The sequence below is a fragment of the Panthera tigris genome, chromosome C2 (genome assembly GCF_018350195.1).
Source record: "Panthera tigris isolate Pti1 chromosome C2, P.tigris_Pti1_mat1.1, whole genome shotgun sequence".
Lineage (NCBI taxonomy): Eukaryota > Metazoa > Chordata > Mammalia > Carnivora > Felidae > Panthera > Panthera tigris.
Window position 1 is genome coordinate 131809916 of NC_056668.1, and position 21460 is coordinate 131831375.

General features: G+C 35.7%; 1 protein-coding gene across 10 annotated transcripts in view; it reads right to left on the reverse strand.

Moving 5' to 3' along the window:
• The window catches only part of ANKRD28 (ankyrin repeat domain 28), a 196541-nt gene that overhangs the window by 21285 nt on the left and 153796 nt on the right, over nucleotides 1-21460 (reverse strand). For all 10 annotated transcript variants that reach the window (XM_042956703.1, XM_042956697.1, XM_042956698.1 and 7 more), the window contains 9 exons: nucleotides 21270-21384; nucleotides 19935-20017; nucleotides 18274-18337; nucleotides 16753-16821; nucleotides 14461-14601; nucleotides 8013-8124; nucleotides 6963-6989; nucleotides 6469-6543; nucleotides 2979-3180 (listed from right to left, as the gene is read on the reverse strand). In XM_042956703.1, the coding sequence (XP_042812637.1) occupies nucleotides 2979-3180; nucleotides 6469-6543; nucleotides 6963-6989; nucleotides 8013-8124; nucleotides 14461-14601; nucleotides 16753-16821; nucleotides 18274-18337; nucleotides 19935-20017; nucleotides 21270-21384 (888 nt within the window). The remainder of the gene's footprint in view (nucleotides 1-2978; nucleotides 3181-6468; nucleotides 6544-6962; nucleotides 6990-8012; nucleotides 8125-14460; nucleotides 14602-16752; nucleotides 16822-18273; nucleotides 18338-19934; nucleotides 20018-21269; nucleotides 21385-21460) is intronic.

Consider the following 21460-nt stretch of genomic DNA (forward strand, 5'->3'; position numbering starts at 1 on the left):
TGCCATGACTGCAAAGGCAAGAGAATAATAGAGAGTTCTGGTACCATTGCTGAATCAGTCAATCCTGGAACTGACTCTACCTCTGAACATTTTATGTAAGAGGTTAAAACTCTTGTCACTTATGCCACCTTTTAGTTGGGTACTATGAGAATTCCAACTGATACATATACAATAAAAGAAAAAATGATCTCTCTAAAGAATGCATTTATATGTCCAAATACATAAAATGGGCAACGGTATAAAGTAGAAGTAACCAAAAGAAAATAATAAGCTTTTAAGGTAAATTAAATTCTCTGCAAAATTCAGGTCCTTCCCATAATATAATAAAATCTGAAGTTGAAAGAAATATGTAAGTCACGTAATGATGCAAAAAGGAATATCTGTCACTATTCTTCCTAATTAAAAGATGACAATATTTTTTAATGTTTATTTTTGAGAGAGCAAGCGCATGCGCGCGCGCGTTGGAGTGTAGGAGGGGAAGAGAGAAAGGGAGACAGAATCCAAAGCAGGCTCCAGGCTCTGAGCTGTCAACACAGAGCCTTACATGGGGCTCAAACTCACAGATCACGAAATCATGACCTGAGTCAAAGTCGGATGTTTAAAACAACTGAGCCACCCAAGCGCCTCGAAATGACAAATTAGTGAAAGCAAGCTAGGTGCCTAATATTCTATAGTAACTTCTAAAAGCTATATTAAATTCTAATAGCGATTAAGATTTGTGGTAACAACATCACTCCACATCTGTATGCTACACTCAGCCAGCAACTCTCATAGTAATCAATAACAGCTGTCACTGAAGCATCCCACCTGGGGATGTGTCGAGGAAATTGTTTGACCCACCATTTCTTTATTTTTTTAACTGCTATTTATTTATTTATTTGAGAGAGAATAGAATAGAATAGAATAGAATAGGAGTAGAATCTTAAGCAAGCTCCATGCTCAGCTCAGAACCCAATCCGGAGCTCGATCCCACAACCCTGGGATCATCACCTGAGCTGAAATCAAGAGTTGGATGCTCAACCAACTGAGCCACCCAGGTGTCCCAGCCCACCATTTCTTTAAGTGACTCGCTTGCACTCAGTACACAGCAGCTACTGAGGAGTTTTTGTGTTTTCTAAGTTCAGTATCTAAAATATCAAGCATAGTACCACTGTAGGAGAAAACTGGCTCACTTTCAGAAAAAAAATAAAAGATCACAGTGTTCTCTTCATGACTTATGAGTACGGTACTCCCTAGCAATCTCCTAATTTGAAAGACATGTGTAGAACCAAAGCTTGTGTTTACTGAATAGGTTGGCACCAACAGTAAACTGCAGCTGTTTCACTGGATAGAATTTATAGACTATATGACATTGGTTAGCTACTTCTGAGGGACTGGCTAGTGTCTTGGTTCAATATTTATCTATAAAGAGTGCAAACCACTCCATAAAAGCTTTAAATCAGCTCTTCAAATGATCTGTGCTTACGGCATAATTTTTCAAGTTGCAGAATGATATATAACTTCATTCTTTTTCAGAATAAGATAACAGAAAATGGCAGCATTCTGACTTAATTCTTACCATATAACAATATACACACATTTATAGGCGTTTTATTCCACTTAAAAATTTTTTGTTTTTGAGTCCTGCTTAAATATCTAACAGTTTCTGAAAGGCTGCTCTGGAGCAACAGAGGGTGTCACCTACCTACCTAGTCTTCAAAAAGACAAGTTTCCTAAAGGACTAGAAGTAAAGTTCAAAACCCATATTAAAATGTGGTTCTTAAAAATCACTCTACAAAAATAGACTAAGTGAAATGTATCTAATCATATAAAGAAGAAAATAGTAAGGTTTTAAGGTAAATTAAATCCTCTGCAAAATTCAGTAGTGGGGGGTGAAAAAAAAATACTTGGCTAGGATTCCTTCCAGTGGACCGGTCTTATTCGTTTTATTCTTTTAAGTCTATTTATTTTGAGAGAGAGAGAGAGAGAGAGAGAGAGAGAGAGAGAGAGAATGTGAGAGAGCACAAGCAGGGGAGGGGCAGAAAGAGAGAGCGAAAGAGAAAGAGAGAGAATCCCAAGCAGGTTCTGTGCTGTCAGTGTAGAGCCTGAGGCAGGACTTGATCTTACGACTGTGAGATCATGACCTGAGCTGAAATCAAGAGTCAGACACTTAACCCACTGAGCCACCCAGGCACCTCCTACCCTTTTTAAAGTTAGTTTTATTTATTTTTATATTTATGTATTTAGTTTTTAATTTTTTAAATGCTTTTATTTTTCAAAGAGAGAGAGAGGAGAAGGGGTAGAGAGAGGGGGACAGAGGATCTGACACTGGCTCTGCACTGTCAGTAGACAGCCCAACGCGGGGCTCGAACTCATGAACCCTGAGATCGTGATCTGAGCTCTAGTTGGACGTTTAACCGACTGAGCCACCCAGACACCCCTAGTCTTAGTTATTTAAAATGAATACTGACTTGTAGTAATTCCTGTGGAGAGTCAGGAATTTGTATCTGCTAGAGATACACAGCTACCAAGTCCTCACAATGACATGGTTACACAATTTTGCATTCTGACACATTTGCAACATCACAAAATCACACCGTGGAGTAGATCTTGCATAAAGTAGGTGCTCTATAACTCCTGTGTGAATACACGTTAAATGTAGTACTCTGGTACAATAAGTCAAAAATTGTTAACCGTTAAATGAAAGCACATACTAATCCAAAATAATTTCCATCAAAAAGAAGTAAAAAATATTGTATTGTTTTGTTGATAAAGTACTTCAGAAGTTAGACTACTACATAAATCCAACTTCTAAGATAGACAATGATTTTTTAAAGCAATTATAATCTTGCTGTTGGCTTTTCCCTGAGAGAAAAATCATTCGACCTTTCAAAGTCAAGATTATTAAAATAATTACCAGGAGTATAACATATGAAAAATTGAAAAAGAAAAGAGTATTAGAAAGTGGTAAATAAAATCATGCGTAATATTTGACATACCTGCTGCATGTATAGGTGTTCTCTTCAAAACGTAATCTTTTACTAAAATGGAGGCTCCCTGATTAATGAGTACATCCACACATTCAACATGGCCCTTAAAGGCTGCAAGATCTAAGGGTGTTCTTCCACTACTGTTTCTCACATCAAGATCTAACAAAGACTGTACCAACACTTCCAGTGCTTGGTGGTGACCATGATAGGCCTAGGAATAAATAAAAATATAAATTAAAAAAATACATATTTAGACTGACTTCTCAGATGTCTTTGAAAACAAAGGAAGTAAACTTGTCTTCACATTATTATTGTATTTGAGATAATCCAAAACTTGCATTATTGAGAATTCAGAAAACTTAACTGTAAGTATTTCTAATAACCAAATAGTACAACATTAGAGTATATGTTAGAGAACAGGTATACTGCAGAAAATAAATGTTCAAATGACAGGTGATTTTATCACTAGTATACAACTTTCTGATTCATAGCATTCAATGAAAGTGTAACACAGATCCAATTAAAACTTTCATCCTAAGTCTATAATTCCAAAGCCTGTGTTCTTTTTTTCTTCTTTTAAAAGTTTTTTTTTTTTTTTAATGTTTATTTATTTTTGAGAAAGCGAGAGACAGAGCATAAGCGGGGGAGGAGGGGCAGAGAGAGAGGGAGACAGACACAGAATCCAAAGCAGGTTCCAGGCTCTGAGCTGTCAACACAGAGCCCGACGCGGGGCTCAAACTCACGAACTGTGAGATCATGACCTGAGTCAAAGTCGCATGCTTAACTGATTGAGTCACCCAGGCACCCTTCAAAGCCTGTGTTCTTAATCACAATTCAGTGCTCCACTTAACTCCCTGATAAAATTTGACTATACTTAAATTATAGAGATGGCCAGCAACTGAAGTTAATACTTAAGTCTTCTGATTTCTCAAATTAAAATAACTATCCTTACCTCATAACATGCTATATCTAAAAAAATAAACATTTGTTTTAGCACAAAAACAGACAGACTAAATCTGGCTCGAGTAACTGCCATGTGCCAAGTTCTGTCTTAGCTGTACAAAGAGAACACGAAAATTTTTAAAGATTTGTCAGAATGAAGTCCTCTTCTTTATCACAGTTGAGGAAGAAGCTTTCCAGGTAATTCATTTCAAAAACCAACATATCAACTGAACATCTATTACTCTCGTTGGACTAGATGCTGAGCAAGACCTAAAGCAATTAACAAGACCCAGTTCTGGCACAAAACGAATGTTGTCTCTAGTTCACTCATATTACCACTTTGTAGCTAAAGGACTTTTACAAGTCATTTCTGACACCATTCAGACCTACAGCTTAGCAGTTTGTTATCACAGGTGAACTTTTCACTGGGAACTGAAAAATGTAAAATTGTACCATACTTGAGCTAAATCTGAAAATATCCACTTAGCCAGAAATGGGCCCCACACTGCAGCAAAGGGCTGTAAAGTTATTTCTTGCAGAAAATGTCGGAAAGTACCAGAAAGAGGTAAAGTTGCTCTGGGCCTTACTGGTCTCTTTGATGTTTCTCACTACCTACAGAGTTTCTTGACCACCTCGAAGATTAAAGTAACTGGAGATTATGGAACTCTACCGTCCTAGGATCACATCTAATCTTGTTCCGTAATAACCTGGTCAATGAGATGATGCTATTAACAGAAAGAAATGTGAGAGATACACCATATGCATAAGACACTAGGAGTGTATAACAAGAAGAGACACAATAAGGATGACAAGAAGCCATGACGAGTTGCCAGAGAGCCTCCCGTCAGGATGTCCTTGTATAGGACTGAGACAACGAATTTGTACACACAGTATGTACAAAGATAAGAACCAAGACCAGTTTCCTTAAGCCTCAAGCTGGTGTGTTTTCACAGCATTAAGGTGTCTTGCATGGGGTGAGTTTGGAAGGGTAAAAAAGCACTTCGAGTCATTTCTGAAAACCTCCTAGGAACAGATATATAATGTGAAAGTGGTGATATAATCACAGTTCACTGAGCCTAATTTACTAAATTTTAACAAAATTGGTTCCATTTCAGCTTAAAACCACTATTTAGCATAGCCATGTTCATATTTTGCACCACTATTCATAACAGCCATGGAGTAAAAACCTAGCAACCGCCCCCACCCCAAAACAAAAAACCTATAGTTTCTGAGGTAACGTATTCATAAACTTGGCAAAATGCTTAGTGTGGCACCTAGTAGATGGGAAGGGACAGTGCTAGTGTAAGAATGGTGGTGACGGAGCAGGAAGAACTGCCTTGCCATCTGCTCAGACTGCATCTCTCGCCACCAACAGTAAAATGGCTGTTTTCTCCACGCTGGCTTTGCCCTTTCACAGGACTTATTTACTGGGCACGTCTGGGAGAGTACATAGTATTTCCAAAGATCCACAGGGCAAGGAAGCAAGAAGCTGCAGCATGCCTCCCTAGTTATTTAGGAAATGGCAGGAAGTACTAGTGGGGAAAAGGGCAAGAAAATTCAATGAACGTGTGTTGGTGTTACGAAATACGCAAGGAGAGTATTATAAAAAATAATAGCATATATAAGAAGAAACAATTAAATGGATCACTGAGCTTGTAGTGATCCATTAACTTAAGTATACACCCTCCTTATAAGCATTTTACTATATTTAAAACCAGAAGTCTCCCAAAAAGCTGGTGACTATATCGGAGTCTCCTGACTCTTAGTCTCTTTCTCACCCCCAACAACTGTTAATGTGCTCTGTTCCAAAAATAGACTCTTCTTGTAGCACAAAAAGAACTAGACTGGGCCCTGCTTGAAATTTCCTAAAGTAATTCATTCCCACATTTGATTTAAAGAATTGTTACACTTTGCTAACCTTCTCCTCTTAGGGACTAATCATTAAGAGGAAAAATCCAGAGGTTTCTTTTTTTTATAAGTTTATTTATTTTTGAGGGGGGGGGCACAGAGATGGAGACAGAGAATCCCAAGCAGGCTCTGCACTGTCATCATGGAGCCAGACACAGCGCTCGATCTCATGAACTGCGAGACAACGACCTGAGCCAAAACCAAGAGTGGACACTTAACTGACTGAACCACCCAGGTGCCCCAAATCCTATAGCATGAGTAACTGAAGGACCAGTGAGCACACACTCAGTGCTCCAAGATCAAAAAGTAAGCAAAAAGTTGTAGAAATACCACAGAAAATACAGTTCTGTTTAGCAAGTTAGAAGCCATTCCTTTAGGGCAGTGTTTTTTTAAATTCACATCACAGGTATATTCTCTCCCTTAGAGTAGAGTAGGCCTTTGGGGGAAATCCAAAGACCACAATTTTTTTTTTTTTTTTTTAATAAAACAAAACATAACAAAGTGCACTCAAGAAGTCTCTGAATTAAAAAAAATTCTTAAGTTTTAATTTCATGATCATCATACATGGGTACTAGTTTGAGTCAAACAAACATATATGAGATATTTTCAGTAAACCAGCCATCAAGTTGGCTGTGAAGGTAGTACTCACAGCCAAATGTAAAGGGCTTATTGTCGCTCTATTGTCTGAATCACTCAGCATGTCTGTCCCCGAGGTTTCCATTAACTGGGAAGGAAAAGCGTTTGAAATGTCAGAAATGGTACTTTTGGATATATTCTAGCAGTTATTCCTGCTCCCTCTCCCCCAAGTTTAAAGCAATTTTAGAGTAAAAATTGACACTTGAACCATTATATTTTAAAATCTTAGTCCATTATATTATGAAAAACTCCACTCAGCAACCTTACACAATAGATCATCATGCATGTGTGGTAAGTACCACAGAATAAGAACTCTGAGGGAGGGCTATAAACTAGCTTGAGGGAAATGCTATTTACTCACCACCAAGTAAGAACCCCTTCCCATCCCCTGCACATATGATTTCTGTCACTATGTTTGTTCTTAGGAATGTGTAAAACAGGCTTCAGCTCTAGTGAGAGCAAAGAAATAATACTCTGAATAGTAAAGGGATATTCATTATTACTTACAACATCTAAAGGAGTTTCGTTTGCAATCTGAAATAAAATTTAAAATAAGAATATTTAGCTTAGGAAGTATTCATATATATTAGAGATAAATGTTAACTACAGGTCTATTTATACAAGGCTTCTGTTAAATTCTATTCTGAACTTGTGCTTCCTTTGTCTCCCAAGATTGAGTCTTTTAAATAAACAAGTGTATAACAGACCACAAATCTACATTCATGGGTCTAAGATATTAGTCTACAAGATACATAGTAACCTAAGATAATACCTGTTATTTCTGATAGCAGGTTTTAAGTGCTATATTGAATATGTCAACCTGCTTTTTCAATCTTTAATACTCACTCTCTTTGAGGGGAAGCAAAGTTTAATACAATTTATAAGGTAAATCTAAATAAAGAAACCTTTAACTTGAAGCATTTGTTACACACTTGAGAATCTTTTAACTTGTCTTTGATTTGGCAAAATGGAGTGAATGGTGCATATATTCAAGGATGAGACCATAACTGAAATAAAAAGTTCCTTTGCAGTATTGTCTCCCCTACCAGGAGAGGCTGTAAAAAGAACAGGCTTTTCAGAACTCTAAATATGTGGGGAAAAAAGGCCTCCTCTCACAGAAGACATGGTTACAGTTCTTTAGAAATTTCTAGAAAACATTTATTTAAAGGAAGAGAAATGCTACACCAATGTGATGTGGTAATATAAGGGAAGGACAATAAGTAGCCCTCTCCAGAGATCTAATTTTCTCCTTCCCTTTTTTTTATTTTTTAAAGTATGAAACTTATTGTCAAATTGGTTTCCATACAACACCCAGTGCTCATCCCAACAGGTGCCCTCCTCAATGCCCATCACCCACTTTCCCCTTCTCTTTCTTTTTGAAAGGGAAAAGGGAACGCAAGATACTGAGGCAAGCAAGTATGAATTTAAGAGGTATATAGGTTCTAAAAATATTAAAAAGTGATAGAGTTTGTATCTTGATTCATTTATTCTCATTTTCATTATGTTATTAGAATATAAAATCACATTAGCCCTTCCACAAGAATTCAGGAATCTTACCAGCTGAAGACATAGACGGTGACCATAAGCAGCTGAATAATGAACTGCATTGTATCCTTGCTTGTCACGGATCCCTGGATTTGCATCATTTCTTAATAAGTATTCCAGGCACCTATATATAGTAATAACACATTCAAAATTCTAAATCTTGCATTTTACCAAGGATTAAAACAGCCTGCAACCAAAAACTATTTTTTTACAATTACAATTTCTTACAATTCTTTTCTTGAGTAATGTAAAAATCATAAATATATCTACACTACATAAATCTGTCTTTAAATGACATTGACTGTAACTATCGTAAGAATACAAGCAAGATGTTCATAAGAATGAAGAAAATTCATTCAGAGTGAGTATCTCCAGAGTCTGTCAATAAGCTCAGTGTACCTGCGGGCTGTCTTTTACACAGTCACTATGTATGGCACCACCTATTCCACTCAAACAATATCTGACAGGATTAAACTTAGTGGTGGTGAACATCCAATGTTGGCAATATTACTGCTGACGTATCTGGAACACACAGTGAGTGTAAGATCTCATTAGGAAGCTGAAGAAAGGATATAAAAAAAAAATCTCAGGAAAACAAGGTCAGATTTCAATGATCTCGAATCAGAGGACTGAGAAGGGTGTTCTCAGTGGAAAGTGGTATGGTGGTAACAAGAAAGACCTTCCCATGGTAGATTTACTTCATTTCTGTGCTATTAAAACATGAGAAAAATAATTTTCAAAGGCATCATATGGTTCATGACTTGTTACAATTTTATTACGTGTTATTGTTACTGCAGCAACAAAGAGCACTGAATTAGAAATGAAAAGATCTGTCCATAGAACTTGTTATATACTAGTGATCTTGAACAAATCAAATAGAAATTTCAACTTTATGGTGAAATGGCCTCTGTTTATTCATTTGACAGATGGGGGGGGGGAGGGCAGAAATCCAACTAAGGAAGCTAAACTCCATTCAGGCTCAAATTCCAAGTTCATAATTATTCATTGATAATTTGTCTAATATTGCAATATTGACTGTAATATTAACTAAATATTAATACAACTACTGGGGGAAAATTTATAGTCAAATATTCCTTGTTAAAAATTGAAGTTTCCTTAAGGAGTGCACTTGTCATGATGAACAATGGGTAATGTATGGAATAGTTTAATCACTAAATTGTACACCTGAAACTAATTTAACACTGTATGTTAAATATACACAAAAAATTAAAAAAAAAAAAAAACCTATGAAAAAATTCGAGTTTCCAAAAGCATACTGAAGTTACACAAAAACAAAACTCTAAAGCAACGTAATTGGTCTTTCAGTAACTATATCATACATACACATAACTATCATCTATATCTTATCTATATTATCTATTATCTACCCAGGCTATTCTTTTCAATGCCAACCCTTATTTCTTTAATACTGAATTGCTTAAAATCCTTTCAATCCCCTAGGAATTACTTGCAGAATCTATATTTATTATACTATCCTCAATGGTAGCAAATGTCTATGCTTTTAAGTGGGATTTTTATATTTATGTACAGCTAAAATTATTGGTCAAACATGGTGAACTGGGTATCATTGTGATTAAAACAAACAAACAAACAAACAAACTCAATCTGACTCTAAGGTAAGAAGACTGGTATTTTTTGGTATTCATAAATTAGCTCTGAGGAGCCAGTACAAATTGTTCTAGGCAGGGCATAAACTGTATCCCGTTTTCCTAGGTATCCAACTCAGAGGTCAATGCTCACTGGAATGCATAAAAGATCTGCAGGGCTGGAGGACAGTCTCACTGCTTTGCAGGCACAAACATTTCACACAAGGGCATATCTATCTTTAATCAAGTTCTCTAGGTGAGAGAGAGAGAGAGAGAGAGAGAGGGAGGGAGAGAGCAGAAATAGTTCTCCCGAGACCTGAGTACCAGGAAGATTCTATCCGTGGAACAAACTATTTTAAGATAACTTGCTGATATATGAGTACTGAAAAAAAGATTTATTTAAGGAAGGCAAAACAAGTAGGTAAGTTCATGTTTACTTTCTGAAGTAGGAAAGCACATCTCAAGGCATTATCCATAGTGACTAGTCCAAATATACAGCATTAGTGCAGTATTGGTGGTATAGCGGTGAGCGTAGCTGCCTTCCAAGCAGTGAATGGTTTCAAATAATTTAAGTGTTACAGATGCAGTAGGTAGTTCTTATCATATTATTTATTATTTTTTACATTCACATTATTCAGATAATTGGTCTCCTGTAACAAAACAAAGGCTAACGGTTGATTCAAAATGATAAAATTCCTTCTACTGGCATGTCTTTTAGATTTTGCTAAGCAATATAAAATTTCTTAACTACTTTGTGAGATGAGCATTACCTTTAACAACTGGAAAAATTACTGTGGCTCACGAAAATCAAATCATTGGTTCCAAATCTTTTGGCTAGCATATGGCAAAGCAAGGACTAGACCTTAGGTTTTCTTTTTATCCAGTGCTCCTTTCATGCTACCAAATGCCTTAGCACAGGAATTAATGAATTAGAGTGATACTTTAACCTGGGTACTTACAAAATACTGAACCACAAATTATGTGATCTCGAATATCTGGACCTCACATTTAATTTGCAAATAAAATGGAGGGGAGAAAGTCTAATTTTCCTTTTTCTGAAATTGTAAGTTAGCACACACACTGATTTTATACAAGTCAAAAAAATTAAGATGAATATTCTCTTTAATCTCTCTTTCCCCTAACATAAGCTGTATGCAAAACCTGGAGCAATATTCATGGTGAAACAGCTAAGTAATAAACTGCTCTTACTGTTGCATATTTTGTTTCCTTCATTTAATATGTTAGACAAATTAAGTATCATTCCAGTTAAGCACGTAATTTAAACCAGAGTACATTTCGAACTATTTAAATTTCACCTACTCTTCCCCTACCACCCATGAGTCCCATGGCTGGTCAGAGCTCTTGGTAAGACCCACTCAGCCCGGGGCAGGGAATGTGGCATTGTTACCAGAGGCCCTCCTTCCTCTATTTTCTCCCATTATGGTGTATAATAGTGTCTGTTCTTATCAAAGAAGAAAAAAGAAAAAGATATCAAGCATAGTTTAAAAAATACAGCTCATCTTTACAGGAAGATTAGAGGTACTGTTCTAGGCATTCAGATACCCTACACCTTATTTGGCCATTTGAGTTAAGTCAGACTATTCCCCCCATTTCACAGACAAAATGGGTAGAGAGATGTAAAGTAACTTGCCCCAAGTCTCACAACAGGTAGCAGAGCCACTATCAAACCCAATGTTGTCTTACATACATTTTCAAAATGAGTTACACAAGCCTGCTGAATATAAAGTCATGTACAAAAGCTAAATGTATTTCCTCTGTACTACAACAAAAGGAAATTTAAAGATAGGTTTATTTTGGCAATAAAAGTATTAAGTACTTGGGAAGAAATCTAAAGATTATAAAGCTTCTACACAAAGAACTGTATGATGCCATTTATATAAAGTTCAAAACAATGATATTAGAAGTCAAAATATACCATTTTTGTGAAAAATGCCAACTATCACCTTAAAAGTGGATCTCAGTGAAATATATATACTCATAAACATTTATATACAATTACATGAACACAGAAAAGGCTAAGGAAAGGCACATACCAAGGCTTTAACTTTGATTAGACTATGATGGACATGAAATGATCTACATACACACACAGAAATATTCAGGTTAATAGTGGTTATCTCAGGAGAACAGGCATGAAGAGGATTTCTTCTTTATGTATAATCAGAACCCCCCCCCCCCAATCTTTTGCTTCTCTTATACATACCACATGGGTATGGAGGAGATCCTTAACCATCTTGCTCAAAGACAGCCCTATTTCTCTTCAACTGGCAAAGAGAATTTTACTTATTAATATTTAGTACATTAAATTAATATTTAGTACATGTTTCTTGTGACAGCAACTATGTATTTGAGTCATGACTGTCTATAAAGAATGCAGACACTAGGACAATGGGGGTGACTAAAAGAATGAGTAGAATGAGTCAAGAAAGATTCTACGTATTTTTCTAATATTTATTGAAACTGAAGACAGAGGGACATTAAGGCAGAGGAGAGTTATAAATACTTATATCGCTCTTGGATAGCAGAAAACCAACGTCAGGTATCAAAAATTCCAAAATATAAATAACTTTCCCTGGAGGTGCTGATAGGAAATTAGTAAGTCATCATCAAAAAAACAAAGCAACAGACACATATTACTGAATAATAGTAATATGAAACTATGGGATTTTGTGTTTTCTTTAAGAAAATATTTCATACTTGCTTTGCCAGAATTATATATGAAATCATGCCAAATTCTCTTATTATTCGACCTATACCTGGGAATTAAATGAGCACAACTTAGAAAAATAAATCTTTAATGCTACTATTTAAGCCTCCAAAACAATCACTTATTGAAAGGATGCCTCTGGTATCCTAAAATGGTTACGGTGGCTTATAGCTTCCACAAAGTTCTCAGGGAACAAATCACTGAGTCAATAAATGATGGCATTAAACAGGATCTCTGGGATTCTGATTCTTTAAGGAAACAGAGGCTCTAAGAAACAGTGCTAGATTCTTTTATACCCATGATCTCAGTTTTCCCCACAATTCTAAGAAGTACATTTCTTTCTAATCTTACAGATAAAGAAGATTTTGCTTGGCAATTACTTGCTCAGGCTCAAAGAGGTAAAATATAGAAACTCCAAGATTTAGACTGGGTCTTTTGGACCCCAAAGCTCATGTTCTTTCTATACATTAGGCTGCTTGGTGTAGACACTGAGAATTAAACGTTTAAGCAATAAATATTAGTAGCTATGGCTCTAAACCATTTGTATGGCATGAGAAAACTAATGATTTAATTCACTTTAGTAGTAGTACACCTCTAAAGAAACAGTACATTGGCTTAAAATAAAACCACAAATCCTAAACAGTATGGGCTGAACACTGTTGCTCTTTTGATTTTTGTGCAAGAAGTAACATTTAATGTAATTTTCTAAGGGCAGGAGAACTTTGGGTAATCTCAATGTGCATGTGTGTGTGTTTATGTGTGTGACCTCTCAGTGGAATTTATGTAGATTCTGCTGAGCAACATCCAATAACCAGTCTGTGGGAGCAATGGTAAAGGATTATTGGTAGTGATATAGTCATTTTAGGCATAACCTATTTCAAGAAAATCTATAAATCGAATCCTGAAAGTACAAAATTTATAAATCAGAGGATGATCTATTTTATCCAAATTTACCAAAATACTTTCTTATTTACAAAGTCTTTACCATAGATTTTCTTTCTTTGAAGAGGCACTACCTAAAAACATAGTCAAATAATTTAACTTCTCCCAAAATCTATCTGTACCTAACTATTCTGGGTATATTTGAAATTGTACAAAGCGATATATTGTTGTAAACAAAAAGTACATTTTACTAGTGCTTTCAAGATTAGAGTTTTAGCTATAAACCAACATAACAAAGTGCTACTGATAGAAATGGCTTTGATATCAGTTATAAAATTTATAACAAATTAACATTTGTGAATAATACCATCAAATTATGCTTTTTATTTTGAGGGTAAAAAGCAAATAGTAAAAACCAAAGAAATAGTTCTATGTTAAATAAAACTTCCTTGACATATATTTTATAAAATCTTTCACTAAGAATCACTATTTATTTTTTCTTAAGGTTATTTTTGCTCTTAACTGACCCAGACACATGGAGAATACCACAGACTGAAGATCACGGTCTCCAAGGAGGTTATTTTTTTCCAAGAAGGCAATATATATAAGGTACTATAAACAGTTCTGATCAACTTTAGCTGAACATTAATTATAAAAATAATTTACACATCTCTCAATCCTTTGTTCTTATTCAGTCATTCTTGGCCAATATTTAGTTAGCCTATTATCTCATTTACTTATTTAAGTAATATTTAGCAACAACTACATGTCAGATTCTGCGTTTGGTTACTCCCTTATTGGATACCAATTTATAAGGGTCTCTTACAAATATAAACTCTCTACCTCTGACGGATACTGGTATTCCAATCTCTGCCCCATCTTCTGTTGGCATTGTCCATCTCTCTTCTCCTTCCCTTTCCCTACGATAAACTCAAGGCTGCTGCCTCTGAGAAGTCAGAGGGAAAAAACACGGAGGTGATATTAAGATGTGCTTTTGGCAGAGAGGACGACAAGAGTCCTTTATCTTTCTTCTACCAGACCAGTCAATAAGGCAGGTTGCTGAGTAGAAATAGGTAGTAAACTATGATTTAGGAATAATTATGAAACCAATTTATTTCCCACACCAGAGACTAAAAAAAAGTACAAAAAGAAAATATAAAATTGCATAAAAAACCAACAGCCATCCACATGGAAGATGCTGGTTTATAGAAACAATCCTTCATTCTCACCACATGATACTTACTTGCCATCTGTGTCTGATGTAGCTGCATAGTGCAGGGGTGTGCATCCTCTTTCATCAAGGTCATTCACACTTGCTCCTGATCCCACAAGAGCAAACAGGCACTGGTAATTGCAGTTGGCAGCAGCATAGTGAAGTGGAGATCTTTTGTGCCCAAGTTAATATCAGAAAAATAAAAGCCAGGGACATATACCAGTAAACAAGAGCTTACTCTTACTTGACCCAGTTACAAATAATGTATTTATAGTGAGCCTGAGATTGATTTCTGCCATATACTAAGTCTTTTGGAAGGCTGGACAGAAAGCCAGCTGAAGAAAGTAAGATGGCAGAGAACCTCTAAGAATAGGGAATAAAACAGAAACACAGTTAAATTATTTCATGGTCCCCACAGTAACAATTCTAGTCTTTTGAGTATATCACAGATACTTTCATATTCTGCTCAGAAACTTCAAAACTTTCATTTTAACAAGGCTTTTCTTATACTAATAAAATGTTTTGCAGTACAGAGGTAGAAGAAACGTCTACTCCTGTCTCAGCAGAAGAATAAAGAGAAACATAGAAGCATTTAAAAGAATGCCCAGTTGTAAAGTATACAGTAAAGGTGCACAGTAATAACAGGATTCTTAAGCAAAAAATGCATATTGTTCACTATTCAGAAGAGTTAGAGTACTGTTTTTAATTTCTAAAGAATGAATATTTATTTGTAGCCATTTTCGTCTCAGTTACTGAAATGCAACAGAATGTTACTAAAGTTAGGAGTCCCTAGTCTTTGGATTACAACTCTATGATGATCCCATGACTTTTCACTTAAAAAAAAAAAAAAAAAAGGGGGGGGGGAGGAGGAGGAGGGGGAGGAGGAGAAAAAAAAAAAAAAAAAACAAAGTGAAGGTAAATACAGTCCAGAGTCTTCATGGTATAATCTCTTCTAAAACATTTACTGAGTGAGATGACAGTAAAACATTATTTTACTTTATTGGATAACAATATACTGTAGTAATCGCATTTTAAGAAATACAGTTAACCCTGAATTACTTTCAAGCTTCTAAACTCAGAATATGCTTCCGAGGCCCTCTCTGCATCTGTAGTAAAAAACTCTTCAAGTACTACAAATTAACTAATACAAGATGGATTACAGTACAATTATAAAAGCAAATTGGCTGTAAAAATATTGCATTGCAAAGCCAAAGTGATTTTTGATTTTGCAGGTCATTAGTTCTATTAGTAAGCCTATGAGAGCAGTCTATTCCTCAAAGTAATTATGGAGTCAAGTAGTTTTTTTTTTTCTTCTGTGCATTTCTGATTCCCTACCATACATAATTCTGTTTACTTCTGTACTGGCCCATCACATGCACTGACATACATCCACACATTTCCTTCTGACACACACTCTTTCTTGTCATGTACTTTGATATAATTCTCAAGACACACAACCTTTTTTGCACTGCCACTTTTATTTTTTAAAGTAGGCTTCATGCCCAGCACAGAGCCCCACATGGGGCTCGAACTCAACCCTGAGATCAAGACCTGAACTGTGAGATTAAGAGTTGGATACTTAACTGGCTGAGCCACCCAGGCACCCCTCCACTTCTGTTTTTTAAACCAATGTGAACTGCCTTCCATCATTTCCTGTATGGCTTTAGCACATGCTGTATCAACTCCTACTCGAAATAACTTCGCAGGTCGTGGTGGATATAAGTACTGCTACCATGAATGCTAGTCACAAAAAGGCCTGGGGCTACACAGTGAGAATAAGGATTAGCTAAAAAGACTACAAAGAGACTGTCACTTCACAGGTGCTTTCCTACCAGTCATATGAAGGGGTATGTGTGGATGTGTTGTTATGTGTGTATGTTTACACGGGAGAACAAAAATTTCATATATATTTATAACCTATTTCCCCATAGGGGAAATGACCATGAAATGACTTATGGGGAAGGAGAAATGTATTACTGAGTTCTGGGTCTTATGAGTTTCTTGAAGGAACTCAGGCACCATGGGGGTTTACATTTTCATGGTATAAATATGGGAGGAGGAGGAATGATACCAAGATATACAGAGGTGCTCATAGGGTAGACCTGGTAGCCTGGGGCTGTGGCAGGGGCCCAAGTGGAAGACGACTGTGGGTAAAAATGAGTATTTAGAAGTTACTGACTTATTTGGGCTTCTCAATCGTGATCACAATGCAAATGATACTGAACGGTTCAGTTAATTCTCAGAAGCCAGTTAGAAGGTCATGCTACTCATTAAGTAAATAACATTAATTACGTTCTATAGAGGAACTATATCACACCGTACCTCCCAAATTTGTCCTTTTTGTTGAAGTCTGCACCAGTATTCAGCAGAAGGTTTAGGCACTCCAAATTCCTAGATGGGAAAATACAGTTATAAGACTTAATTGTCAATAATTTTAAAATGAAATTGGTAGGTTTAAATAAGTATCAAAGCATGCTTTCATTCAAGTGAAGGTAAAGTGAATAACATGATTTATATTTTATAAAAATTAAAACATTAAAATTCACCTTATCTAGAATTTTTAAAAGTTAGGTACACACATATTGATCGGCACGTTGATAGGAAATAACAAACGAATCACGTTTAACCGCTATTTAAAAGAAAGTTCACATTTGTAGTTTTCCTGAGAGTTTTTAGGAACCTTTAAAACAAACTTCAAACAACATGCTTTTAATGGAATGGTTTAAATTTAAGTGGTTTTTCATACCAAAATAAATGAAAATGGGCAAAAAAAAAAAATTAAACCTGATAACACAGATAACATTCCAAGATGCTTTCCTTATTTTCTCCTATACTATAATTGCTTAGATGTTTCCTTAGTTAAAATTACAGGGGAGTACATGTGTGGATATTTCTATAATTTCATTTTCAAAAACCAGAACATCAACTTACTACATTACAATAAAAACTGTGACTGCCAAGTGATCAGATACTCATGTTTTCTTTTGTCCCTCTCTGTGGAGGCAAGTAACATGGAAGCTAGCTTTTAACTGGAAGGTTCTTTGGTGACCTTGGAAGAACAAGAGGACCCAGTCATAATAGTTCACAATCCATCTCTGGAACTGAGACTGACCTAGTGGCAGTCTTGGTTCAGCACACTTGTCATCTGAAACCACTGGGAATTATTAAGGAATTATTATCAGGAATAAAATTCTTATAAATGATGTTTTTGATAAACCATCATGAATTAAATGGCTTATTATAGATTTAGGATCTAAACGATCAGAAACATTAGATTAGCAGCATGCTTCAGAGACCAAGAGTTTTAACTGAAGCTTGTTTATTCAAACCAACAGCCTGTTTTCCCGTAGGAGTAGTATTTAAAACTTTGTCCAAAATCTTTCAATCTCAAATTTTCTTCTTCCTATATATTAGCGCTGAGTAGAGGTAAGACATAAACAAACCATCAACACTTTTTTCCCTAAAATTATGACCAAAAAGCCCCAAATACTTTCCCAAAGAACACTAATATTACTCAAAACATCTCTAAATGTTTTTCTGGCTCTCATTTGAAGACATATATTCTTTTCACTTATCCAGAAATAATTTTTCTCTGATAGAAAGCAATAGTTCCTTTTACAGTTTCGCTCTCTCTCTCCCAATCACAATTTATGACTCAGGTGGAAGATTTAAAAAAAAGCATTTTCTACTATCCTGGACTTTTCTTCTCCCAAACCACTCTTATTACAGTTTGTTTTCTATTTTGAGGCAGCTCAGAACTAATAAAGAGAAACAAAGAGAAGAGAAAAAACTGGCACAACCAACTACCTTCTTCTTTAAAAAGTAAAAATTTTGTTAACATACCCTCCAGCTGCAGCTGCATGTAGACAGGTCCTGCCAAAATCATCTGGGGTATCTATGTCAAATCCTGTAAAAATGGATATATCTTATATAGTATCATAGATATGTTACTTCATACTAAAGTTGTAAGTCAAGAAATGTCAAGTGTCACATACACCACAATCTCAAACAAAACTGAATTACAAATAGGCACAAAATTATTGAAAATAGCTTAATAATGTCTAATACTACCAAAATATGCCTCTAGAGGACTGGGAGTTTTAGGACAAGTGCTGGCATACTTGTTTAAAAGCCATAGGATACAATGCTTAGTTGGTTGAGCGTCCAATACTTGATTTAGGCTAAGGTCATGATCTCATAGCTCATGATATTGAGCCTCACATCAGGCTCTGTGCTGACAGCGTAGAGCCTGCTTGGGATTCTCTCTGTCTCAAAATAAATAAACACTAAAAAAAAGCGCCACAGGATACAATGGAATATTATTCAACAATAAAACAACAACAACAACAACAACAACAAAGTACTGACACATGTTATAATATGGATGATCCTTGAGAACATTTGGCTAAGTGACAGAAAAGACCACATCTTGGGTGACCATTTCTATGAACTATCCAGAACAGGCAAATTTATAGAGACGGAATGTAATGATTGCTCAGGGAGAGGCAGGAGGAAATGGGGACTGACTGCTAACAAGAGGATGAGAATGTTCTAAACCCGACTCTAGTGATGGTCACACATCTCTGCGACTATACCAACACTGAACTATATACTTTAAATGGGTGAAATGTATGTTATGTGAACTATCTCTTAGTACAGTTGTTTTTAAAAGAAGCCATAGGTGCTCTGCTATCTGTGGACTATTTCTAACACTGAGGAGAAATTTTAGACTTCTCTTTCATAGATAAATGGGTTTGTGAATACTTGTGGAAATACACAAACTTTCAAAGACTTAAAGTAGAATTAACTTAAAAAATTACTAAGAAAAAAGAAGTGTTGTCTCACACAAAATGTTAATTTTCACTGAAACTTTCCCGTAATTCTTTCAGTAATCGTGAGTATTAACATACAAAATATGTTCAACTTCAACACTCTGAGAAACAGACTATCCTTTAAAATCAATGAAATCATATATATTCAGTAATTCTATGCACTTAATAAGGATCATAGTTTTGTAATGTTTATAGAAAGCTATAGGCCCTGTTTTGTTTCAAACGGACTATGATTATGGTATTTTAACACAGTAATTAGATATGGTATAAATATTTCACAAACCTGGGAGATATTATAGAATGGCTATCAGCTCCTAAAAAAGGAGCATGCAAATGAAGATACTGTTTCTAGGCATAAAGGGAAAATACAAGAAAACTACCATCCAACGAACAGAAACTGCTCTAGAAATATTCTACAACCCATTCCCCCACTAACAGAAAGAAGGAAATCCCTGAAAGATAAAACCTTTCCCAGATCTGAAGAGAAAATTGAATGTTAAAATTAAAGAACCCAACATCTTCTAAGAGGACTTAATAAATGATTCACATTTGGACATATCTATAAGTAATTTTGGGAAAGCAGGATAAAGAGATTAAATTTGGGGGGATTTTGTGGAGACACACACACACACAAAAAAAAAAGGAGAATCAGTCTGCAATGGTTCCACTTACCAGAAGAAAGAAGTTTCCTGCAGCAATCTGAAAAACCACTTAAAGCTGCCAAATGGAGGGGGAACATTCCATGTATGCCACGCCTAAAATAAGTAGGACAGTAACCTCAATACAAGAATAATATAATCATTTAAATAAGTGACAAAGAAACTAGCTACAGTGGAAAGATAATGAGTCCACACTTTTACACTTTGAAGAGCAATGTGGCAAAAGGCTAAAGGTGACTGCAGCTTATTTATTATCTAGCAATTTTCCTCCAGGAGTAGGATATTTCAACCAGGGCATTATTGTCCTGATGAACTTTGTTGGATGTGGGGGGGTGGGGGGTGGGGTGGCGGCTATCCTGTGCGTGCAGGATGTTCAGCAGTGCCCCTGGGCTCTACCCACACCAGATGCCAGTAACATCCTTCTACCAAATTATGACAACCAAAAATGTCTCTGGACATTGGCCTAGGGTGTGAAATTCAATCCCCCTGCCTCACACTTATTGAGAATCATTACCACAACACAAAACGTTCAAGAAGTTTCACTGTAGTAATTGTTGTAGCAATAAAAAATAGGAAGCAACTTATGTTTGCAAATAAGTCGAATGAATAAACTGTGAATTCTTTATAAATACATTTTATAAAATGAATGAACTAGAGGTATTTGTAGAAATGTGAGGAAAAAGCCTGAATTTTATCTACGTGGCTAAATCAAAAAAGTTGCAAAAAGTGTACAGTGGCATCACAGTTACAGAAAGTTTACAAGGAGATTTAAAACATGTTAACGAATATATATAAATGTAATAAAATGTAATAAAAATATAAAGGCACACAAAGGAATGATAAACATCAACTTCAGTAGGATATTTACTTTTGCAGAACATGCAAGAGAATCAATCTTTCTAACAACATCTTTTATAGAAACTTTTATAAAACAGACAAAGCGAGCTGTTCCCACCAAATGAGGGGGCAAAAGACCTACAGGTAGTAGTATTTGGATGAAAAGGAAAAGCATTCAGCATATAAACATTTTTAGGTCTTTTACTTACATTTAGATTACAAATAATTAGATCAAAACAGTGAAGAGCTCTAACCAAAACTGCTTATTATTCATAATCTAGAATGAACTGGGGTAAAAAACATAAAAATACACTATGCTGCCTTACCAAATGAAATCATACTAAACATCTATTCTAGCATATCATCAACACAAAGGGGAAAAAGCTCAAGCAATGAATACCATATTGGGCACAAAATCCACACTTCTACTTGAAATATCTAGAAAACTACAATTCACTGCCATCTGTGTTTCCCAGTCATCACAGCTATCGACGCTGTGTTAAGTACTTACTTTGCAGTGTCAGCACCACTTGTAATAAGAGTGTTGATTAGCAGCTCATGGCCGTACCTTGCTGCTATGTGCAAAGGGGTGTTTCCATTCTTATCCTCACAGTCGATTACAGCTCCTGCAATAAATAGCATACCATCAGATAGTGGACTAATATTAAGTCGCATCTGTTACGTGGAAAGTAACATAAAACA